Genomic DNA, 22,868 nt, shown 5'->3' on the forward strand with positions numbered 1-22,868 from the left:
ATAAATCAAGCGGCAAGTTACATACACATTCAGCTAGCGGACATATGTTAGTTACTTGAAGCTGGTATCAACTAGGGTTCTAATGCCCAATTGGAAAGAGGGCAATGGAAAAGAAATAACACGAAAACACATACATACACAGAAATACAAACAATCAATTGAATTTATGGCACGTTATACCAATGTAAAATACATCGTCATTTTTGTAACTGTTTCTCCTGAACACCATACACGTTATCTGTTTTAAACTTTCTAACTTCAGGTCCAAGATGATTATACTCATTATCTTCAAGTTCTTCACCTCGATTGTAGATGTTGTCTGTGTGTCTATCATTGTAACATGTTTTAGTTACCACGATACTTTTATCATACATTTCATCAATCTCATCTTGACTTGTTTCTGCCCGGTTGCTTTTATTAACAGCTTCGGCATGATCATAAGTAGCTTCAGCTTGGAGTTGGTTATAAACATTGTCTACTGAAACTTTTTCATATTGTGTAATATCTTTTGTGGTATCATACGTCAAGTCACCTGCTGCTGTATCATATGATTCATCAATGTTGACATCTTGGTACTCTACTGGTTCAAGAATAAAGTAGTTATTGTTTCCATGAACATTATTGTGCTCTGAAACTTCATGGTCATCTTCCTGATCATCGACTGTTTGTTTCGTTGTATTTCCTTTATTCAGAGCATTCCTGTCTTTGTGTTTATTTCTGTTGAATATAATGAATGTTTATAATAAGAAAACTAAGTGCAAACATGATAAGATGAAAGGAAACTTCTGTAAGCTTTCAATAGTTTCGGTCTGAAAAGAAATAAGAAATGAATATACTGACCGTAATGTTTGTAGAAACAAACGCAAGTAAATTAAATCGAAACAAGACAAGGTATTTTACACATAGCTTCATATTCATAAGCGGATGGTATGAATTAAAAAAATGTGACTATTTCACGGTAGCATATCTTAACAAGCAGGATGAAAACTGCATTATAGTATTCGTTTAAGTTTGGTATGATCTTAGAATATTAAAACAGAAACATAAAAGCATATGAGCTCGTTCAACTACTTTTTATCATTTCTCTAAATTTTGCACTATCAATCAAAGGGTAGTCATTTAGATGGATAGCAAAAATTATAAGTCTTTGCTAAATTTCACTGTGAGTTATCTGCGATTGAAACAAGCCAAATTTTCACATTCTAATGGGATATAATTCGAAAAACGATCTCGTTTTCTTGTTTCTGTTATCATATTAAGATCAAGTAAAATTGAATATAACTACTGTAATAAAGTTTTTCATTCTCCCTAGGTCTATATGAAACTGTTGCATATAAACGTCCTAAACAAGCATAGAAACGAAAGTATTCATAACAATTCATATTATGTACATGTTTGCATATCTCATAAAACTCGAATTTCTGATACTAGTAAGCAAAGATTTTTTTCTCGCAAATTCTTATCATTTCAGTTCATTATTAAAGTTATCTTATTACAATTAAATAAATAGTTTACCTTTGCCTACAGAAACATGCCAAGGAAACAATCATCAAAGATAGCAGAACCAAAGAAACACATACTCCAATAATAACGTATTCACTAAACGAACTCTCTCCTACAATGAAAGACAAAACTAAATTTATAGTCAAATCGAGACTAAGAGCTTTGTTGTAAAACCTACTAGATCAATAAATAGCCATTCCAGTGTTTTTTTCATTTTGATAGGGTTTTACGTCGCACAAACAAAGTAGAGGTCATATGGCGACCTTTTAGCTTCACTGGTGAAGTTCGGGATCAGATGCCCTTTCGTGCATTATTTCAGGAAGGAACGGTCGTTACCTAAGTAAAACCATCGACATTACGTAAGATAACTGGATAGCTTCCTCACATGAAAGAATCCAAACTTCCTTGCTTGATTCGAACCAACGGCTGTGAAGGGCAAGTTGTTTGAAATCAATAAATTTACTCGATTACGGATGCCAGCTACACTCTAACTTGCAGTCTGACCAGATTCTCATACAATGTGATTACGTGTTTTTGATCTTGAAATTTGAGAAATTATAGAAATTAGTAACAAAATTTAGCAGACTTTCATTTCAAAATGTAAAAAGAATATTTGTATTTAAACTCGATCATAGTCAACTCTGTAAACGCTGAACGAACGTATATATATACATAAGCTATAGTTGACTGAATATGAAAACTATGTTCTTCTCGTCTAAACCATATTTTTCAAGAAACTTGTTTTTCAACTATTGTTGTTTGCCAAAATAATAGAGATTTTTTTTAAAAAAAAGTGTTAAAATGATGCTTAAAACTTACCGTTTATATTTATGGTAGTGGGAAAAAATTTTGAGGGATTTTGTGAGGGTTTTCCTGTAAAAGAAAAATTTTTGTGACATAATTTTTTCTTTTACCATTTTCCTAAAATCAAAAAATGCATTTAATTTCAAAAAAAAATTAACCTTTTTTTTGTTCTTAAATGTAAAATTGGTGAAAAAAAAAATAATAAAATGCAGAATAATCATTAGTTTTACATTGATAAAAAATGATTTGTGTTTTTTTGTTAAAAAAAATTTTAAACTTCGTTTAAGGATTTAACACTATCATTTTATCATAAAAGTGGAAATTCTGGAAAAGGGGGCCCCTAAAGAAATGAACAACAAATTATATGAAAATTGCAACTCGGTTAAAAAAAGTTTTAAAAAAGATAAAAAGGTTTTTAAACCCATTTTGAAGACGGAAAAAAAATTTGAAATTTTTTGTTTTGTTTATTGGCGCTAATTAAAGCATTGTTTTGTTTTTATTTAATTGTTCCATTATTATTATTATTATTATTATTATTATTCATTGAGCAATCTTGGTGGTCAGTAACCAATACAACCTACTATTATTTCAACATCTGACCCACATATTTAACTAAAGTGGTTTATGTTGGTCGTCCAATACACACATAACAGGAAAGTACCATATTAAAATACCATAACTACCATGCTTTCTTAAATAACTGAAATAATTTTAAATAATATTTGATAGACGCCCACGTAAGGATTATTTATTTATTATTTTGAATTAATATAAAAAGAAAAAACACACTGTATGTGATGTGTCATCATTGTCATGTTTAATTTTTATTTCTCGAAGTTATGAAATGTCGTCGTTTACCCGCTCCCTGCACTCCCACACATGCCCCAAGTGGACAAGTTTTGCATAAAAACAAATTAATCTGTGAAATGTTATCAAAAATCAGACCAACAGTTTTTGACATGGAACTTTCTTACATTTATAACCAGCGTTCTCATTAATGTTCCTTTTTGTACAGCGTTAAAAGAGAATCGCCTTTATAAAGTTTTGATTTTGGCCCAGTAGTTTTAAATACGAAGTCGTATGACAAATACATTGACGATGGACGCCAACAATTGCGACTTACATATATGACAATCACAATTGACGACGACGCCCTCACTGCGACGTACAAATGAAAATCAAAATTGTCGACATACGCCCACACGTGCGACGAACAAATGGCAACCACAAGCTTACCATGAGCACTGTGCACTCAGAACAGCTGAAGAAAAACATAATTAAGTGACGTTTTTTTTGTATAACTTAATATAATTATTTGCACTTGAATAAGATATGTTATATCTAAATTGTACCATCATCGCAGAGTCTTCTATGGTAGGACTTTGTTTCTGTAAATTGCAATTTCACTCCGTCTTCAACATTTCTAGTTAAGTAACCATAAAATTTTTGATCCTGACGTCGTTCAGCTGAAAAATGTACAGTAATTTCTTTAAAGTATAATTATCAAATAATTAACAGAAATATATGTGTATGTAGTTAGTTCATAAGTGCGAACAAATATACTTTGTGTTCATTTCAGCATTATTGTTATAATCAAATGCAAACTAATAATTATATAAATAATAACCTTTAAGTATGCATTAAAATAAACGTTTATTATACGTTATTTATTTTTTTCTATTGAATATTATTTTATCAAAGTTAAATTAAATAAGTTTTACTACCTGGAATGTTTGACTCAGATTTGTAAACTATTTTTGTTTTAAACATTCCAGTCCACAGTTGAGATCCACCGTGTCGATGTACATCCTTTGCATTTGAATAATTAGTTGGAAGCATTCTATTTGTAAAACAAATATTCGCTGCACCAATCCATGTAAAGTATTGTTGACTTCCTTGTTCTAGGTTTAAAGTTTGGACACTACCTCCTATTCAATAGATGAAAAAGAAAATTAAGCGAAATATATGTGTAAGTTCATTCAGCAAATAATTATTCAATTCAATTTTCGGTCAACAAAATAAAAATATGAAATAATAATAAAAACCAAAACATTTAAGGCACCTTTGCCGGTCAAAATTAATTTGCAACAAATTTATAGTCAATCTAATAGCTTTCTTTGGTCAACATTTAAAGTACCTCATAATTTTGCAGCAAGTAGTGTACATTCAACTATACAAATAATAATATAAAACATTGGAATCAATAACCAATTTACTCATCTTTTATGATTTCTTAAATAACTACAACAGAAACTTTATTTCCAGTTGAGGTGTCTTGTAAATTTCGTTTCGAACAAGATAGTCTCAAATAGAGAAAGAACATTTAATACTTTTCTAAATATATATAATTTGTTTTTGGATGAATATTTAGCAAAAACATCAAAAGAAAGACTGATATTGTCCAACAATTTTGACCTGGCACTTCATTAAATTTCGTTAAACACTGACCAGTATCTATCGAATATATCAACATATTTGCTAACTTCACTTCAGTGAGGTGTGGTGTATTGGTATAGATGTCGGACTACCGATCTGAAGGTCTATGGTTCGATCCTTTACCAACACACCCTTTTTTAAATTTACTTGCAAAAATTAATTTTAAATAGTTTTACTACACCTAGTTTTAGAAAACCTTTTAAGTGGTGTTTTATACACAATTATATTTTTTCTATTTTATAACAGTATCATATTTTTTTATAACAGTATCTTTCAACGGTTCTTTTTGTGGCATTATGAAATCGTTTATGCTTTAGCGCATACACGCTATAAAGGCAATTATTATAAATACTACACTGTTGGTACACACAAATAAAAGATTTGCAATAGTTTTGAGAGAATTGTAATTGTAAATTTTAAATATAAAAAATAAGTTGCTGTAATAGGATTCGAACCTACCAGATTACGTCTACATTCTTCAAGTGAAGTGAAACCCCTTTACCAACACAGGGGATTCTGTCATTTTTTTTCCTTTCCCACTATATATATATATATATTAATATAACAAAGGATACAATTCAAAATTGATTGCTCAATTCATTTAAAAATGTAAAAAGAACGCAGTATACGTACAACAGTTTTTTTTCTTTTGATTGTTGGACATTGATGAATGAATCGATAATTTCAACAAAAAATACTCACTTTGTTACATGGACAAGATACTATTAAAAATAACCTTTCATGTTTCATTTTTACACACGTTCGTTAAATTTCGGTTTGTAAAATTACACGTGTAAAACGACATCTAATGCAAACGTATGCTCATATAAGACAGTTTAATCATGTAATCGGTTGAATATCAATCATCCACCACCATCAATGGTGCAATCATTAACTTCTGGTACAAATTATTGTAACAATTTTTGTTTGTTTTGATAATTTCTATCCTCGGCTTCCATTTTGATGTTGCCCGTATGTTCCATGCGTAAATCCAACTTCTGTTAGTGACTGTCAATTTCATTGGCTAATGAATAATAATAATCCGGATAATAACGGCGTATAGCCGCGACGAATAGCGGTTTTTTCATCAGCCAATGAAAATACTCGGAACATAAACACACCTGCAAAATGGACGACAACTTGACAGCCAATGTAAATATTGAAATGTTAGCTATTTCCTGCAATGTTACAGGTTTTAATGAAGTGTTTGTAGTAGAACTTGGATAATGACTCGTTCATCTATTAACTTCTACAATAACTTTGATGGAATAGAAGATATTTTATACAGTTTACACGTGTGAATGCATTTTACGAACCCATGCTGGTAGTGCAAGGCCACGACTTGTATCCCTTGTTTATATTATATATATATAATTATAAAAAATAATACAATCCTTTAAATAATAATTTATTTAATATATGATAAGTATATGTATTTAATATATAAAAAATAATATAATTTTAATAATTTTTATAATCCCCAATAAATACAGATTTCGCTTTGTTACAACTGCGCATAAAGCTGTAATAATTTTAATTTTACCAAGTTTATCAATTCATATTGATACAGGTTTAATTGTTAAGTTTGCGGAATGCGTTACGACATACAGTGTCAAATGCAAAGGCCAAGGAATCGTATGTTGTACAAATGAATTTTATCTATATACCTTGGTTAAATACAAATCCGACAGTTTCATTTAAAAGCTTGTCTATCCCTGCTGTACGTAACAAAATACCTGTATAAACCGGTATATGTAATTTTAAAACACCAGGAATTTTAAACATTAAAAGTGTTTGCAAGACACCGCCGAAACTTCGTAGGCATATATTCCCAGCTGCTCGGCCATAACACCGGCAATATATAAATTAATGTTAAGGCTACCTGTCACCGTCTTTCAAGGTGTTGCTTCGTAAAAAAATATATGGGCATCTCGTTACTACAGTGAAAACCGACGTTGCAAACAAGTAGTATTAATACAACAATTAATATTAAGCAATAAAATAAATGATTAATTGATATAATGATTAAATATATACTTAACATGTGCACACATTGGTACTAAGGCATGGGTACATTCCTGCCAAAAAAAGCTTTTTGGGTTGACAGGATTAAAAGCGAAACAGTTACGTCCCTCATTTTGAGCATAGTGTATTGCGCTAGCTGTGACTGAAATAAACAAATATTCAAACATAGATTTTAATTCTAATATTCTCATCGTATGATACTGTCTTTGTTTGGAGTCGTAGATTAGCAGTAATATAATCAAGAGAAGCTGGGTACGTGACAAATATCTCAAGCTTGCGTACGGAACGGCGGTGGTGGTTCTACTCAGGTGCCCGTTCGTGCCGGAAGGGCACCTGAGATTTTCTTCCACAGTAAAGCTATATTACCTATAATGTGTCGGTGTGACGCATAACAAAATCAAACAAACAAAAACAAATATGATAATAGAATATTAATATCTTGTCAATTGCATTCAACGTAAACGTACTTTTAATAAATGCATAATATGCATAATAAACAGGTACAGAAATAGAGGAATTCTAATATTGCGACCAAAGACCACCTGTTAAACACTGAATACTTAGGTAGAGAGCCTTTAGAAAACTTTTATGATGGTTCAGCTTAACTGGACCATATTTATCTGTAAATTATATAACTAAACATTACTATGATACATCTCGGTGACATGGAATAATATTAAGTAATGCTCTCGATATATCGAAGGAACTTACCACTTGGGTTCATTTTGTAAATTGATAGGAAAGCATGATTCATAACCGTATGATCATAACCACACGAAACAATAGGATGATTACATTTGTGAGTACATTCGGTCTGTGTAGGATGTCTTAACAATATGTCTGAACCCAGGCAGTAACACTGAAATACAAAGCAAGCATGGTAAAGATGTGACTGATAAAAGTCAGAATTTAAACATTTTGTTGTCGTTAACTTTTACTGTTGGTTTTACAGATATAAATCGGATAAGTGAAACATTTTCAATAAAGGTAATTGATATACACATACGTACCTTAGACATACATAGAACTAATTTGGCATGAAATCTGTTGCCTTTTCCTAGCTTTTCTTTTTTAAAGCAATGGTGCACTCCACATTGTTAATAGATGGTGTATATTGATCATAGACTGGTCAAAGACTGGCCATTTACTTCAGAATATACTTTTTCTATTATATGATGTCATTATATTATACAATTTAACTTTGTCCCAATTAAATGTATCTTATTTTAAACATTTACAACTCATTCAGTTCACGCCAAGTGTTATTATATTTTCCAATTGAATGAATAACAAATCATTATTCCAGCTCTTTTAGTTTTAAGTTTTTACCTATTGTCTGTCAATGCGAATGAGGGATATTGAACTTTTCGTTAACTGTCATGAACAGACTCGATCAAACTGAGTCTTCAATGTTTTACATCATTACTATTGCTGCACTGTATTCAGAAAATCTCAACCGCACATAAGAAATACCTTTCACCATATGCTTCTACAACCATCCAAATAAATGTAGATACTAAAGTACTAAAAGATATATACATGTATCGACATATGAAATTGCTTAAAAGCAACATAAATTATAACAAAATTTACCTTTGTTTTTGTAACGCCAACTATAGTGTGATCACCACATCCAGGAAAACAATGTCCAGGATCACCGTTTATTTCAACAATGGGATGTTGTTCGTTGTTGACAATGCTTTCCATCGAAACACATCCTAAATATATAAGATATCGCTAATATAAAATAGATTTATTGTAAAGTGATGCGATAAGAATACATCTAAAGCCGCAACGTATCATAATTGTATGTTTAATCGGTATTTCTTGAAATAGAATTTATGTTCTTCGTGAACGTTCGTGTAACGAAAAATCGCTTAACTTTACATTATTGTCATTGATTAACTTTAATTAAATGTTATAAATAATGTAAATTAATGTACAGAATGCACGTGTATCTATGTACATGTAGTTTACCGGATCATATAAATAACTGGTTTAGCCAAAGAAAAATCTTCTAAATTGTTTAACGCATTACCAGATAAACATGCCTTTTAACGCCTTTTTCACCCCCCCCCCTTTTCGATGTCTCAAATGGTGAAAAAATGTCTTATTAAGGCCCCCAGACTTGTTTTTGTTTGAGACATCGCTATCTAAACGATACATCAGGGGGTGCCAGAAAGGGGATATGCCCCCTTCTGTTTAGGGGTTTGAAGGGGGCGGCATCATCGCCAAGAAAATTTTATTATGGACTTGTGAGAGGTTAAAAATGACCCCAGATCAATCATAAGGTAACGTGTATCCAACGCTGAAAAGCCTTTGACTCTATCTCAATCCATTGAGAAGTTGCAGCACTTTGAAATCAATTTTGATGGAAAAATCAACGCAAAATAGTGATTTTTGGCAAATTTTAGATGTCCACTCTTTGCCATGGTAACAGAAAAATTAGGACTGAGCACGTTGTTACAAATACAATGGTCCAGTAAACATTTGTGCCAAGTGTGATTAGTATTCAAGCTGTTTTGCTGTTTTTATAGTTTTATAGCAATTTGAACTTGTAACGGGAGACTTTTCAATGAAAAAAGCCATTTTTCACAAAATGCTCATGCAGTAATGGGTTAAATGCTCTCTCCTTTAATTTGTATAAATTGACTGATACTTTATGCTCATAAAGTGTCGGACAAAATGTTTGTTTGTCAGAAAGATGACTAACAATTAAAGTAGCAGATTGATGTACACGGAAAATAATATCAAGTAGCAGAGTTTGAGGTTTGAGAAGCAAAATAAAGTTCAATTTTTAAACATCTGTTTGTAAACAAGTTTCTTCTTCATATACATTTTTTTCCGCATTATCATCTATTTATGATTGAAATATTTTATACAGATTTTAAATTTTCTCAGACTTTAACCGTGTCTTTCATGTACCAGTCAATGTATAACCAGAATTTCTTTTACGATTTATGCGATATTGCATGTTCCAGGATTTATGGGAACTTTAGTTTGAAGTAGTATGGTCTGCCGAGCCGTATTTCACATCCCTATATATCATTATATATTTTATCATAATAAATGTCCAAACAACAATAGTGCATGTAATGGTCAGGTTATTATTATTATTAGACTATCATTTATAATTATACACATTTATTATTATTATTATTATTATTATTATTTTATATTTATTATTATTATTATTATTATTATACTATTATTATTAATTGATACTTATAATTGATAATTATCATTAATTAATACTTTTTCCAACTCCCGTGTGTTTGTAATAAATATGATTTCATGCTCGTTTTTTTTTTCGCTGCCATATTCTGTCAAATCAGTAATATATTTCGAAAGATTGACTATCATAACTTTAGGCTGATAGCCCAATAATTGACGATGAAAAATGTTTATGATTCATTGAGAAAACGACCTATATTATAAATCTGTTCCATTTTCTTATAGAATTTCTAAAATAACTGACATATTATGAAGGATATGTTTAGAATATTCCGTTGGTCACATGGATTATAAAATATATAAGATTGAACACATCTGTGGCAATATATCTAGTAATTTTGATTTTTACCTGGTCACGGACCATTTACACTTTGGATGGCCACAATGTCGCTTTTGTCACTTTTGGGTATATTGCCCACATGTAGTGTGTAATAAAATTTAAAATCTTTTATTATATTACGAGAAACTCGTTTATGTACGTGTTTTTTACAAATATATTTTTCTTCTTCAAAATTATACATTGCTGAGTAATATTTTCAGTACTTGGTTATAACATAAAAAATAACCAAATGACGTACATAAAATCATTTTTTACTTACCTATATACTCAAATACTCTCAATACCTGGTAATAACCCACCCATACTTTGTCATTGAACGGCAAATCTACACCAAGACTTTCATCAACATAATAATTCATGTCAGTACCAACTTTTACTTTTGGTGTGGCTGGAATACAACCATTATTGTAACCTTGCCAGTGAGAGGTTCCAGTAGGTATGTAGAGCGTACCTTTATAATGTGAAAACAAATATACCTATAATATACTTATATTTCCATAGTTCATATTAAATTGGAGAAAAACTCAAGATGTTAGGGTAAAATCACCTTCAACATATTCTGTTTCGGTAATTTCCTATACATTCTTTTTATGATTACAGCTGTAAAGAACTGACCTTATCTTTTTAAACACAATATCAACAACATACAACCATACATTATACTAGCAAAAATGGCAAAAATCAATAAACACAGCAAAATCACTAATAATACCATTATTCAAATCAAATTTAGATGAAGAGGTTTCATTTTGAAAATGGGTCTTTATACCCGCCTTCTTTAAGAAATAGTCCCTCTTTTTTAACTAATGATACCCCAAAACAATTTTTGTCAAGTGTACTCCTTGCTATAAAAAGTTGTTTTTTCTTACTATTTACTTAAATTTATTAGAGATAGTGAATTTTGTCAAGCTTTGTACTGAAAACGAAAATTGCGCATGTTAACAAAAATATACAAAACATAATAATGTTACTAAAACAACCGCCTTAATTGTTATTTAAAAAAGCAGGTTGCAAAAAACATATAACTTACAAAATACAGATATTATGAAAGAATCAATTTAGATATATAACGTTAATATTATTACCTTTACAACATGACACTGACAAAAGAACGAAGAATGATACATTTGCTACCATTTTGTATTGTCTTATCTTTCTTTTACATTTTCACTTAAATCATCAAGTCAGTCAAACTTATACTCTAAACATATCTTTATTTGATTAAATGATGAAGCGAATGTTTTATACATCATTTATTAATTACTCCTTACGAACATAGTTGAACAGTTGCGTTTTAAAACCACTTTACAACCGACATCTTAACTTCCTGGCATTAACTTGTCTCTTGAAACAATATTTAATTTATCTCTTCACAACGCGTAAATTGCTACGTGATTAAATGAAGAAACTGAAACTGGTTTATTTGGTTAAACGCCTATTATTTACAATAAAACATGTATTCAATGGCGTTTTACAATAACAATAAAATACAATTTAAACTAAAATCCCATAATGATACTGTTTTAACATGAATGCAGTGTTAAAAATGCTAAAATACAAATATTAAAAGTGATACAGACAATTTAAACAATAAGAATTATTGCTTAAAATATACCGTAGAATATCAGAGACCCAGCACATAATACAAAGAGAATAAAAACGAATTAAAACAACTAAAACATATAAAAATATAGTTATCTTACACAGTCATTAAAAAATTCAATACATGTATTTCTGATAAAACACATAAGTTATGTAAAAATATCAGACTAAAACGCAGAAGATACTTGAACTTTACAATAGCAATTGTGCTAGATTATTGCTTAGCAAATTGTTCTGAATCACCGTAGTTGTTAAAGTCAAGAATTAAATTTAAAAAATGAGTAGAAGTTATTGAAAAAGTGACTTTTTAGTTTATGTTTAAACACATCTAGAGACTGAGACTGTCTTATCTATTGGTAATTGGTTCCATAATTTCGGTCCCGCCGTACCAAAACTTCTGTCACTGAATGTTTTTTATTTATTGACAGGCACTTCGTAAACACTGTCTACTAAATCAGCTGATCTGAGCCCTTGTCGCTTTGGAACCTGCCGACTTAAAAGTTCAGCCAGGTAAAGCGGTGCACTGCCTACAGAACATTGGTACATGAATGTTAGAATTTTCTGATTTATTCTTGCTTTAATAGGTAACCCATGCAAATCGTACAATGCCTGTTTAGAACTATCAAATTTCCGAGGTTTTAAAACCAACTTTGCACACATGTTTTGAATCCTTTGGAGTTTGTTAATGTCTTTATCGGGAATACCATTCAAAATCACATTGCAGTAATCAAGATGTGAGATCACTAGACTTAAGGTAAGAATTATGTTGCTTCTTTGGTAAGACAGTTGCGTATATTCTTAATTCTAAAAAAGTTGAGCATGGCTGTTCTACATTTATTTTTTACATGTTCTTTAAGGTTTAATGTTTCATCGAGATAGGCTCCTAAGTAACGAATACATTTTATGCGACTGACTTTGTCACCGGCGATGTCAATTTCAGTTGTCTGACAAGTTGCTGTTTGCTTCCAAAAATGATAAACTCGGTTTTCGAAGTGTTCATTTTCAGCTTATTCTGGTTCATCCAGTCGTTTATGGTGATTGCACAATTCTCGATGTCTTTGATTACTTTAGTTTCACTGTTTTGAGTTGCGGGCCTGAAATTTTTGTGAGCAATGTGGTCATGTGCGTACCCATAGACGGAAATTGAGGGCGGTATAACGTCAAAAAGTGTCCCTGCATATGCAAGATATAGACCGCCTCCGTGGTCGAGGGGTTAGAGTCGATGACTTCTAATCCAGTTACCTCTCTGGCGTGGGTTCGATCCCCGGGAGATGCTTTGGTAGTTTAGCGCGGAGGAAGGTAGTCTTGTACTGGTGTAACTCTCCAGGAACGATGGTTAGGAAACTTCCCGCCTATATGACTGAAATACTGTTGGAAAAAGGCGTAAAATGAAACAAACAAACAAACAAAATATGCAAGATATAGCCATGGTCCTAGGCAGCTTCCTAGTGGCACACTGCATTCCAACGGATGAGGATTTGACAAAGATGAATTAACGCTTACTACACAAGTACGTTCATTTAAGTAAGAACCAATCCAACACAGCACCTTGTCACTAACACTATATTGCTGTTTGACGACATCCAGTAGTATTTCAAGATCAACAGTGTGAAAGGCTGCACTAAGGTCGAAAGCAATAAGTGCTGTAACCTCTTGATGTTCCATAGCACAGAGTAGGTCATTTACCAATTTAAGTAAAGCAGATTCACATGAATGATTTTGTCTGTATGCAGATTGATTCTTTGGCATAACATTATGCTGGCTGGCATGATGATTAAGTCTTAAAAGTACTGCTTTTTCTATTAGCTTTGAAAGAAAACTCAAATTACTCACAGGCTTATTATTGCTATATGTAAGTTCTAGCCCACATTTCTTCAAAGAGGTCTTACTATAGCCTGTTTCAAATTTGATGGGAACACGCCTTGTTTCAACGATAGATTTACCAGTTTAGTGATAGTTGGAAGTAAATGTGTTAGGTATTGTTTGAGAACATGTGTAGGCAATATGTCTAACTCACAAGACTTAGTGTTTAATTCGCCTATCAGTAGTTTGACTTCGTCTTGTGAAAGCCCCTTAAATTCATCAAGGACGCTGGGAAACGCTTTTTTTAAATTGGCTTGTATTTTTTAAAATTTAAATGAAGGGGTTTCTCTGTTTTTTAAAAGGATTTTTTTTAAAATTAAAGGGAACCGGGAAAAATTCCCCCGAAAGAGTCTGTCATTTAAAATTCCATTTGGGTAGCTTTTTCAGATTTTTTTTCCCGTCAGTTCAGAAACCAAGAGCGTAAAAAGTTTTTTTAAATTTTCATTTTTAAGAGTTGGACATTTTTTTAAAACTGAGCGAAAAAATGTTTTTTTTCTCGTCGATCCCCCAATGGCAAGTATTGTTACTAAATTCTTTATGGTTTTTTAACTTCGGTTCTTGTTTATTGTCCATAAACTTTTCCGCTTTTCAAGTTCACTTTTCAGGACAACAATTTTTTTCCCGAAAAACCGTTTTTAGGTGCTCGAAAATATTTTTGTTTTTTTTAAATTTAAAGGGGAAACTTTTCCCATTAAGAATATGTTCAAGTTTTGTCTCGAATCGAAATATTTAGCGTGCATTGTTGCATAAACAACAACTACAACAACAAAAATAACAAGCCACAAAACCATTTATGTGTGTAATATGTTCTTGCTAGTTTTCTGATCAATTAATAAGAATTAAAATAAAAGTAATAAAATGTATATAATATCAAATTTCATATGAAGGGATTACATATTTTTAACATTAAATTTAGATATTACAAGACTGCATTTGTGAAAAATGCTATGCCACCGCAATAATACATCACTAAATAGAAGTGTAGGATCTCAGACCTATTTAATTCTTATTATCAGATTAGTGGATATATTAAAATTTTCACCATAACGTATTTGTTAACAAAAGAGCACATGTCAATGTTTGTGGTTAAATCTAATGTTATTCAAATAAAAGTTCAGAGAAGGGATCTTTCCATGCAGTTGCGACTAGTGAATTTGGTGGTGAAGGTTATATTTCACATGGCCTATAGGACGTTTAGGTGATATTATATAGCAAATATCAAAGCTCTAAAAAGCCTTGTACTTTCAGACAAGAAGATCTTTTAATTTTTTCTATTAGTACATGATGAAAATCAATGACATATTGGTATAGGTTTACTACACAATGTTTCATGCAAAATATCTAACCTCTAGCCTTTGTCAATTTTGAGAAGTTGATATTTTTATGTTTTTTTTAATAAACATTATGCAAGCCTATGACCCCCGGGGAGTGGCATATTTTGCCATTAGAAGCAAAATTTAAACAACTTTGGTAGGGTACATATATATGATATCATATACCAATTATCAAAGTTCGAAGGCTTGTACCTTCAGGCAAGAAGTTACTTTAAGTTTTTACTATATGTACAAAAAAGGAGTGAAAATCAATGACCCCCGGGGCGGGGCCAATTTTTACCCTAGGGCTATAATTTGAACAATCTTAGTAGAGGTCTACCCAGACAATGCCTCATGCAAAATATCTATGCTCTTGGCCTTCTGGGTCTTTACAAGAAGTTTTTTAAAAAATTTATTCTGATAATTCCTTTGGTTGTCTTGGCAACCAGATTTCTGCATGGAAAGAAATTCTTTGAACAACTTTGGAAGTTATTCGCCAAAGGATCAATCCTGCCAAGATTGGTTGAAATTGGACTAGTGGTTTTTCACAAGCAGATTTTTTAAGTTCACAATATAATCTATATAACACACACACGCACACGCACCAACGCACGCACGCACGCGCACGCACGCACAAACGCACGCACGCACGCACACACACACACACACACGCATACATACGTACATACAAACACACAAACACACAGGTGAATCGCTATATGACACCGCATCGTGGAGCTCCTTTAATAATCATACTGTATAATGATGACACATGAATGAAATATGCATTTATTTCCTTACCTTTCTTACTCATTTCTTATAAACTACTTCAAGATTCAAACCTCTTGAACAAATTTATTTCACATTCAATCGTATCTTCCTTCAGATAACAAGCATCTGACATTCTCTAAAACCATTATTTAATCATTATAAAATTCATATAAACCCTTTCTAAAGCATTAGAAAATTCATTTGTTTCTGATGCAATATTAAGAAGCGATTCCGTTTTTCTTTTCCCTCTATTACACGCATTTCAAAATTGAAAATATGAATGATTTATAAAATGGAAGAATACTAACCTTGACTTAATCTGGTAAGTGTTGAAAGGAAAGAATACAACTATGTTTATGTCCTTTGGCATTGTTGTTTTACCATTCACGTACGTGCGGAATAAAACACTTCCACAAATATTTTCTGTTTATTTGCGGAATAAAGACGTTAGTATACAAAGTCATATAATAAACTAAATTATATACACTATCCCCCCTAAAATACGAAATCACAAATAATTTCACACTTTAAGTCCGTACACATAAACTTCTTAAAAATATGCACTCTTTATCTAAACGGAAATAAATAATGAATATTCTTGAACTATTATCAAAAAAAGTTTAACATATAATTATGTATTTTTATAAGTATGAATGTGATGATGTTTTATTCAGCACGTAAACTGCTCTCAAGTAAAAGTTGAGGTTATTTTTTGCAAAAACCCTAGGCAATTCTATCAAATCACGAGGACCGATTTACCATAGTATTAAAACCAATTGTTAAATTACTTTTATTGAGATGATAATAGAGAAACATAAAAAAATCTGACAGAAAACTTAAAAACATTTCAAAACAAGCCAATAAGATCAACTTTGCTTTTTAGGGCATTACTAAATTTGAATCGTGTGGAAATCGCTTGACAATGATATATAATGATGTTTAATGAAATCGTGTAACTTTTCTCAAGAGTTTTGAATCTTGAAGTTGTTTTACAGGCAATTAGTAAAGAAAAGTAAGGAAATAAATGCAATATTTTATTAATGTGTCATAATTATACAGGATGATTATTAAAGGAGCTCAACAAAAAGCCTAAAACATAACATTTGAACTTATAAACAAATATCAAAAACTGGAATGCTTTAAATGGATATATGTGCAAAAGGTAATAAAGAAATCAACACAATATCACATTCAAATCGATTTTGTTTTGCAATTCTCCGCTGGTACCAGTAAGGTAGAATCGCTTAAAATCCGAGGCGGCCGTCAAAAGGCCGGAAAATTTTGATTAATCTCATTTAAATCCCTTGTTTTGTATGTATTTTTGTACATTTGTACATTGCTTTCTTGTTGTATTGCTTCTAGTCAAAAAAAATTAAAAGGATTTTTAAAGCTGTGAAGTTCCAAGGGCGCCCCTCTGTGTTTTCCCCGTGTATGTCTAAAGTTTTTTATACCCGTTTTGGTGAAATTTTTGCCCCGTGTTCTTGTTGTTTTCGTCCCACGGGAAAAATTCTTCCCCTTTTCCCCCGGTTTTTTATTTTTTTATTTCCCCCCCCTTCCCCGTGTCTCATGTCCCTTCCCCCGTTTCCTTTTTTAAAATTGGGGGGGCCTTATATTTTTAAAAACATTTTTTGTTTTTTTTTTATTTCCTTAAAAAGTTACTTTTTTATGTAATTCTGATGAAAATGGTTTGTTTCCCGTACCCCTTTAATTGTGCGCTTCCCGTTTTCTTTGGGTCCTCCTGGGGGGTTTTTGGCTTGGGGGGCTTTGTTGGGGTGGATGGGGGGTTTCGTTTATTGAATGCCGCCTTTTCCCTTTTTGATCTTTTTTATCAAATTTTTGAAAAAAAGCAGTTTTTTTCCCGGGATCTTAAAGTTAAAAAGAAGGTCTATCCTCCAAATAAAAAGGGCCGAAGGGGTTTTCTTTGAAAAAAGGCGATGGAAATGTTAAAAATTACACTTTAAAAGGGGTAATTTGAACAGAAAAGGGCAAATTTAGCACCCTAAATGTTAAAGGGAAAATGTTCAATAAAGGAAGAGGTACAAAGTACGTTATTAAAGGGCCTCTTAGTAGAAAGAAAGGTTTTGCCGAATTTGCCTTTTAAAAGGGAACCCCGAAAGCCCAGACCTTTTTTTTCTACCCCACCTTTTAAAGGGCCCCGCCCAGGGGAAACTGGAAACTAGTTCCCAAGAGTGCAGAGTAGCAAAAGTAAAAATTTTTAAAAAAAATTGGTTGTAATTTTGAATCTAGGATTTGGGCCCCTTTTGACAAAATCAAAACTAGGATTTTTAAATTTTTACCTTTTCATTTATTGCTTTTGGGTTTTGGAACAGAGCCCCAAAAAGTTTTGCCCATGCCCCAAAATTTTGGCCCTTTAACACGCCATTACCGGGGGAAAAAAAAAGTATGCAAAGAAAAAAAAATTTAAATTGATCATATAAAAAAAAATTTAAAAACGAAAATGTGGAAAGATAAACAATGATATTTTCCCAAAAAAGAAATTTTTTCACTTGGGAAAAAAAATGGTGGTCTTCCCCTGTGAAGTTAAAAATTTTTCACAGTGCCTTTTTTTTTACTAAATCCTTTTTAAAAATTTATATAAAAAAAATTTGTATAAATTTTTAACCCCTTTTCTTCCCAATTTTTCCCCAAAAAAAATGGGAAACGGGGAATTGGGGTTTTTGTAAAATGAAGAAAGTATATAGGAACATCATTAATTCACAGATTACAGAACTTCATTTATGAAAAAAGAAGTTAAAAATGAAACATTTTGACCCGGTAATCAAAACAAAATAGATATTTCGTAAATTTTTTTTTCTGATCTTGAAAATTTGATTCAAGTATTAGTTTTTAATGGAAAATGCAATGTTTGTAAAATATATGGTCAACGCAAAAAACGATAACAGTTAATGAAATTTTTTGGGGCTCAACATTTGAAGTGAAGTACTCTTGAAAATGTAAATCGAATGACATGCACCATTGCCAGAAGATCTTTAAAGGAGAACATTTACGTTACATCTGTTTTTAAGAGAGAGCAAAAATAATGCCAAATTCTGTTACAGAGTCACCTGTTCACTAGGTAAGAAACTTGACGTTTCTGCCTCTAGCTAAAGTGGTTTTGGTAACAATCAGTTTACCGGAATCAATTTGTTTAGTCTTATTTTCATGAAAGGTGAAGCTTATATACATGAAAAATCAACTCTTGGCGTATCGACGATTCAGAGAGAGTTCTGACGGCGTTGAAATATGAAAGAAGACAAATACGATGCTTAAATGCAAAATACAGAACTAAATAGCAGTCAAACAACATCAGCGATTTAAAAAAAAAGCATGACATTAACATGGCATTGGCATAGAGCTTTAAATTATATCTGTAATTAAGAATCTCTGGTATTGATTAAAGAATTTTAAAAACATTTTCAGCAATTGAGTCATATTTGATGATCCATTCCTTCAAACAATTGTCTAAAAAATCTAATGAAAAACACCACACAGATTTCTCATGACTATTCAAGAGTTTAAAGCAACTTAAATATCATAAAAGAAATCTAAATTTGATTGAGTGCTTGGTAATGTAGCAATGAATTGTTATTAGAGCAGTGTTTTTTTAAGATACATAGTGTGTCTTTTGTAACATATAACTATAAAGAACTGAGTCATCGACACACCGGCATGATCCTAAAATCCACATGATCCGATCTCAATAAATATTACAATCCCTGACAGAATCATTTACTCATCCCGTATGTCCATTTATACCACACAACTTAAATGGAAAAGATATACAACAACTCTTAATATGTATTAAAAATTCTAAAAAATATTTCTAAAGGTATGCAAAGGTAGAGTTATATTGCAATATCTGGAAGACCATTTGATTCGATACATGTACAATCACTAATATTTTGTTTGCCTGTGTTCGGAAGACACTAATATTGCATAGTAGTGAAAGAATCACAAAGGGTTACATTACTTACATTATACTTTTTTGAAATAGTAATATATAATGGATCACATAGACTGACACGGCATTATTTTATTTTTAACATTTTTTATTTTGTTAATTGACAAACAGTTATTATTTAACCTCACAAAATATATGAATTACCGCATCAAGAAATTCTTTTCAATGTTTAGAATCGTCAACAATTTATTTAAGATAATGAACGATTGTTTCAAGTATATAGGCAAATGTCTACATCAGGAAGTTAAGATGTCGGTTGTAAAGTGGTTTTAAAATGCAATTGTTTAACAATGTTCGTACATGTCGTAAGAAGTAATTAATAAATGATGTGTAAAACATCCGTTTCATCAAGAATCAAAGTGAACTTTTAAGTTATTGGATGTTTTAAAATGGGAAAAATTTTTTAAAAGGAAAACAATAAAATATGGGAGAAATTGTATTATTCTGTGTTCTTTTGTCGGTGTCATATTCTGAAGGTAATGATATTAACATTACGTAACTAAATTGATTCATTAATAATATCTATGTTTTTAAGCTATAAATTAGTATGTTTTTGCAGCCTGTAAATATATAACAATTAAGGGAGTTGTTTTAGTAACGTTATTAGATTTTGTATAACTTTGTTAACATGCGCAAATCAACAAATTCGCATTGCTTCACGTTTGTCACACACTGAATTTCTTACTTCCTATATTTTTGTTTTTATTACAAAGCTAGTAAAAAGTAAATTTTCTAATAAATTTATGTTAATAGCAGAGAAGGATTTACCTTTTATAGTGATGATTTGTTTGTTTGGGTTTTACGTCACACCGAAATAGTAGTGGTGTATTATATTATATTGTGTATAGTTGTATATTGATATCGCGTATAAAAACAAGAGGGCCATGATTGCCCTGAATCGCTAACCAGAAACAACTGTTTTTCAGTGATAATAGAGATAATTTTTCAAATTAACTTGTAGATAAACATGTAGAAAGACAAGTCCAGCACAAGTTCAACTTGCCTCTTTAGTTATAAAGTTTCCTGACCCTGGTTATTTTTTTCCCTTCTTTATAGTAAAAATGATAGGAACCTTATACAAATGTTATTGTTACTATTCATCTTGTAAGTAAAGCATATCGACTAATGATACTTGATTTCTTTTTACATGTCCAGCTCAAGCGGTCCCTTAAATGGGGAATATAAAATTAATTTGAGCAAAGTAAATAAATAAAAAACATTTAAGAATGCTACAGACCAAGTTTGGTGATCATCAATCCATAAATTTGTGATAAAACTTGCTTATGACTGTCTTTCGGAATTTCGATCTTACTTTCTTTTATTTATCTTAAAAATTAGATAATTACATAATCTTAGTATTTAGATATACATGTATTACTGTTTTGTCAGGATGACAACCACCGGTTTTAATATTAATTTAAGATAACATAGGTATACTAGTCACCTCAAACCAGAGAGTTTAACATTTCAGGTTGAATTATCTTATTCTCGAATAAAAATAGGAAAAAATTGTTATATATAACTACACATAGTGGAAAAAAAGCAAAAGTTTGTTCTGATGAAATGAATTAAGTAAACAAGATAACTTTTTTAATGAAACAATTTAGTGGAAAAGTGATATTGTATGAAACAGTGCAAAATTGAAAAGTGACAACCAACTTTGCAAAATGTGATTCTGAATAAAAATAATTGAAACTGATAAGTTTTGTTCCTTCATGTAAAATGCTTAGTTACAAATGATTATAAAGTACTGTAAAATAAGATGAAAAAAAAAATAATTTTAGCCATATCTACATTTATGAAATAAATTCAAGTTTATTAATATTTGACTTAGTTTGAGTATTTCTCTATTAAAAAGTTAATTGAATATTACGCAATGAAAAATCAAAACAAAATAAAAAAAACAACAACAAACAAATAACTGAGATCAGGGAAAGTGGTTATGCAGCCGCAAATTACCAGTTCAGGTTAATGGAAGCCTCACTGGTCCATGGATCAGGCTATTCAGAAAATTATAACTACCGTATATTCTCATATAATACAGCAGATATTGTAAATGAGTCTCAGTGTAAAAAAATCACCTATTTGTTAAACAAAACAGTGACAATATCCGTTCACATGAAACTTCACGTTCAAGAGTGTTACCCAAAATTAATTGAATTGTGCTTTTTCAAAAGTTGGATCCAATTCAACAAAAATTGAAAATTAAAAAAAAAACTCAATAAGAAAGAGCATGTTAGTAAGGTACAGGAAACATATGTAATCTTTCTTTGGGCCTAATTTTATTTCCTGGGGGAAAATTCTCTACACTGATCTACAAATGACCCTGCAGAAGGTTAATAGTATGATGCAATGTGTAAGCTTAAAGTAAATAACACAAACAGAAGATGAACTTATTTTTACCATTGAATTTGTGAACTCTTAATAGTTCCAGAGATAGATTCTATACAATTGACTTTTGCCATGGTGCAGTTGTGTCTATAAAGATCCTATTTTAGCTTGTCAAATGAAAGACAATTTGCATATATGACATGTCCATAATCATTTCTTAAAAATCTCAGAAAAAAAAACCACTGGTCATGACATTAAGACTTTTCACACTTATTGAATCTTTGTTTTAGAAAAATAACATGTACACATGTGTGGAAGACATTCCAACACGAGTTGTTTCCCTTTCATTATTAAGCTATAATTTGAAGAAATGCCATGGCCTGGGGCATTTTATCTTAAGCGGCCCCTATAAGGGGCTCATCAAATTAATATGAGCAATCTTGATAAAAAGACTACCTCAGAATGCTACAGACAAAGTTTGGTGGTCATCTAACAATTAAGTCTGTAGGAGGAGACTTATTAAGGTCTTTCTATTTTCAGCTTTAGCAGCTCCTAAAAGGGACCAATCAAATTCATATAAGCAAATTTGATAAAAAAAACTATCCAAGAATGCTACAGGCAAAGTTTTGTGATCATCCATCAATTAGTTCAGTAGCAGAACCTGTTAAAATGTTTTTCTATTATT

The 22,868-nt window shown here is 31.2% G+C and overlaps 1 protein-coding gene across 3 annotated transcripts in view; it reads right to left on the bottom strand.

The window, feature by feature from the left end:
* Nucleotides 1-16,424, bottom strand: part of LOC132717426 (uncharacterized) — a 54,964-nt gene extending 38,540 nt beyond the window's left edge. The window contains exons 1-2 of one of the 3 annotated variants that reach the window (XM_060700893.1): nucleotides 16,200-16,424; nucleotides 10,602-10,793 (exon numbers count right to left, since the gene is read on the bottom strand). Coding sequence is in view for 1 of the 3 variants with exons in the window: in XM_060700894.1 (XP_060556877.1) it covers nucleotides 3,660-3,773; nucleotides 4,032-4,146 (229 nt within the window). In the remaining 2 variants the exon portion in view is untranslated. Of the gene's footprint in view, nucleotides 1-3,659; nucleotides 3,774-4,031; nucleotides 5,291-10,601; nucleotides 10,794-11,427; nucleotides 11,686-16,199 lie in introns of those variants that run through there. The other 2 variants (XM_060700892.1, XM_060700894.1) reach the window with 2 other exon arrangements.
* Nucleotides 16,425-22,868: the final 6,444 nt, after the last annotated feature.

This window comes from Ruditapes philippinarum, unplaced genomic scaffold (genome assembly GCF_026571515.1).
Source record: "Ruditapes philippinarum isolate M1 unplaced genomic scaffold, ASM2657151v2 ctg875_1_1_1_1, whole genome shotgun sequence".
NCBI classification, from domain to species: Eukaryota; Metazoa; Mollusca; class Bivalvia; order Venerida; family Veneridae; genus Ruditapes; species Ruditapes philippinarum.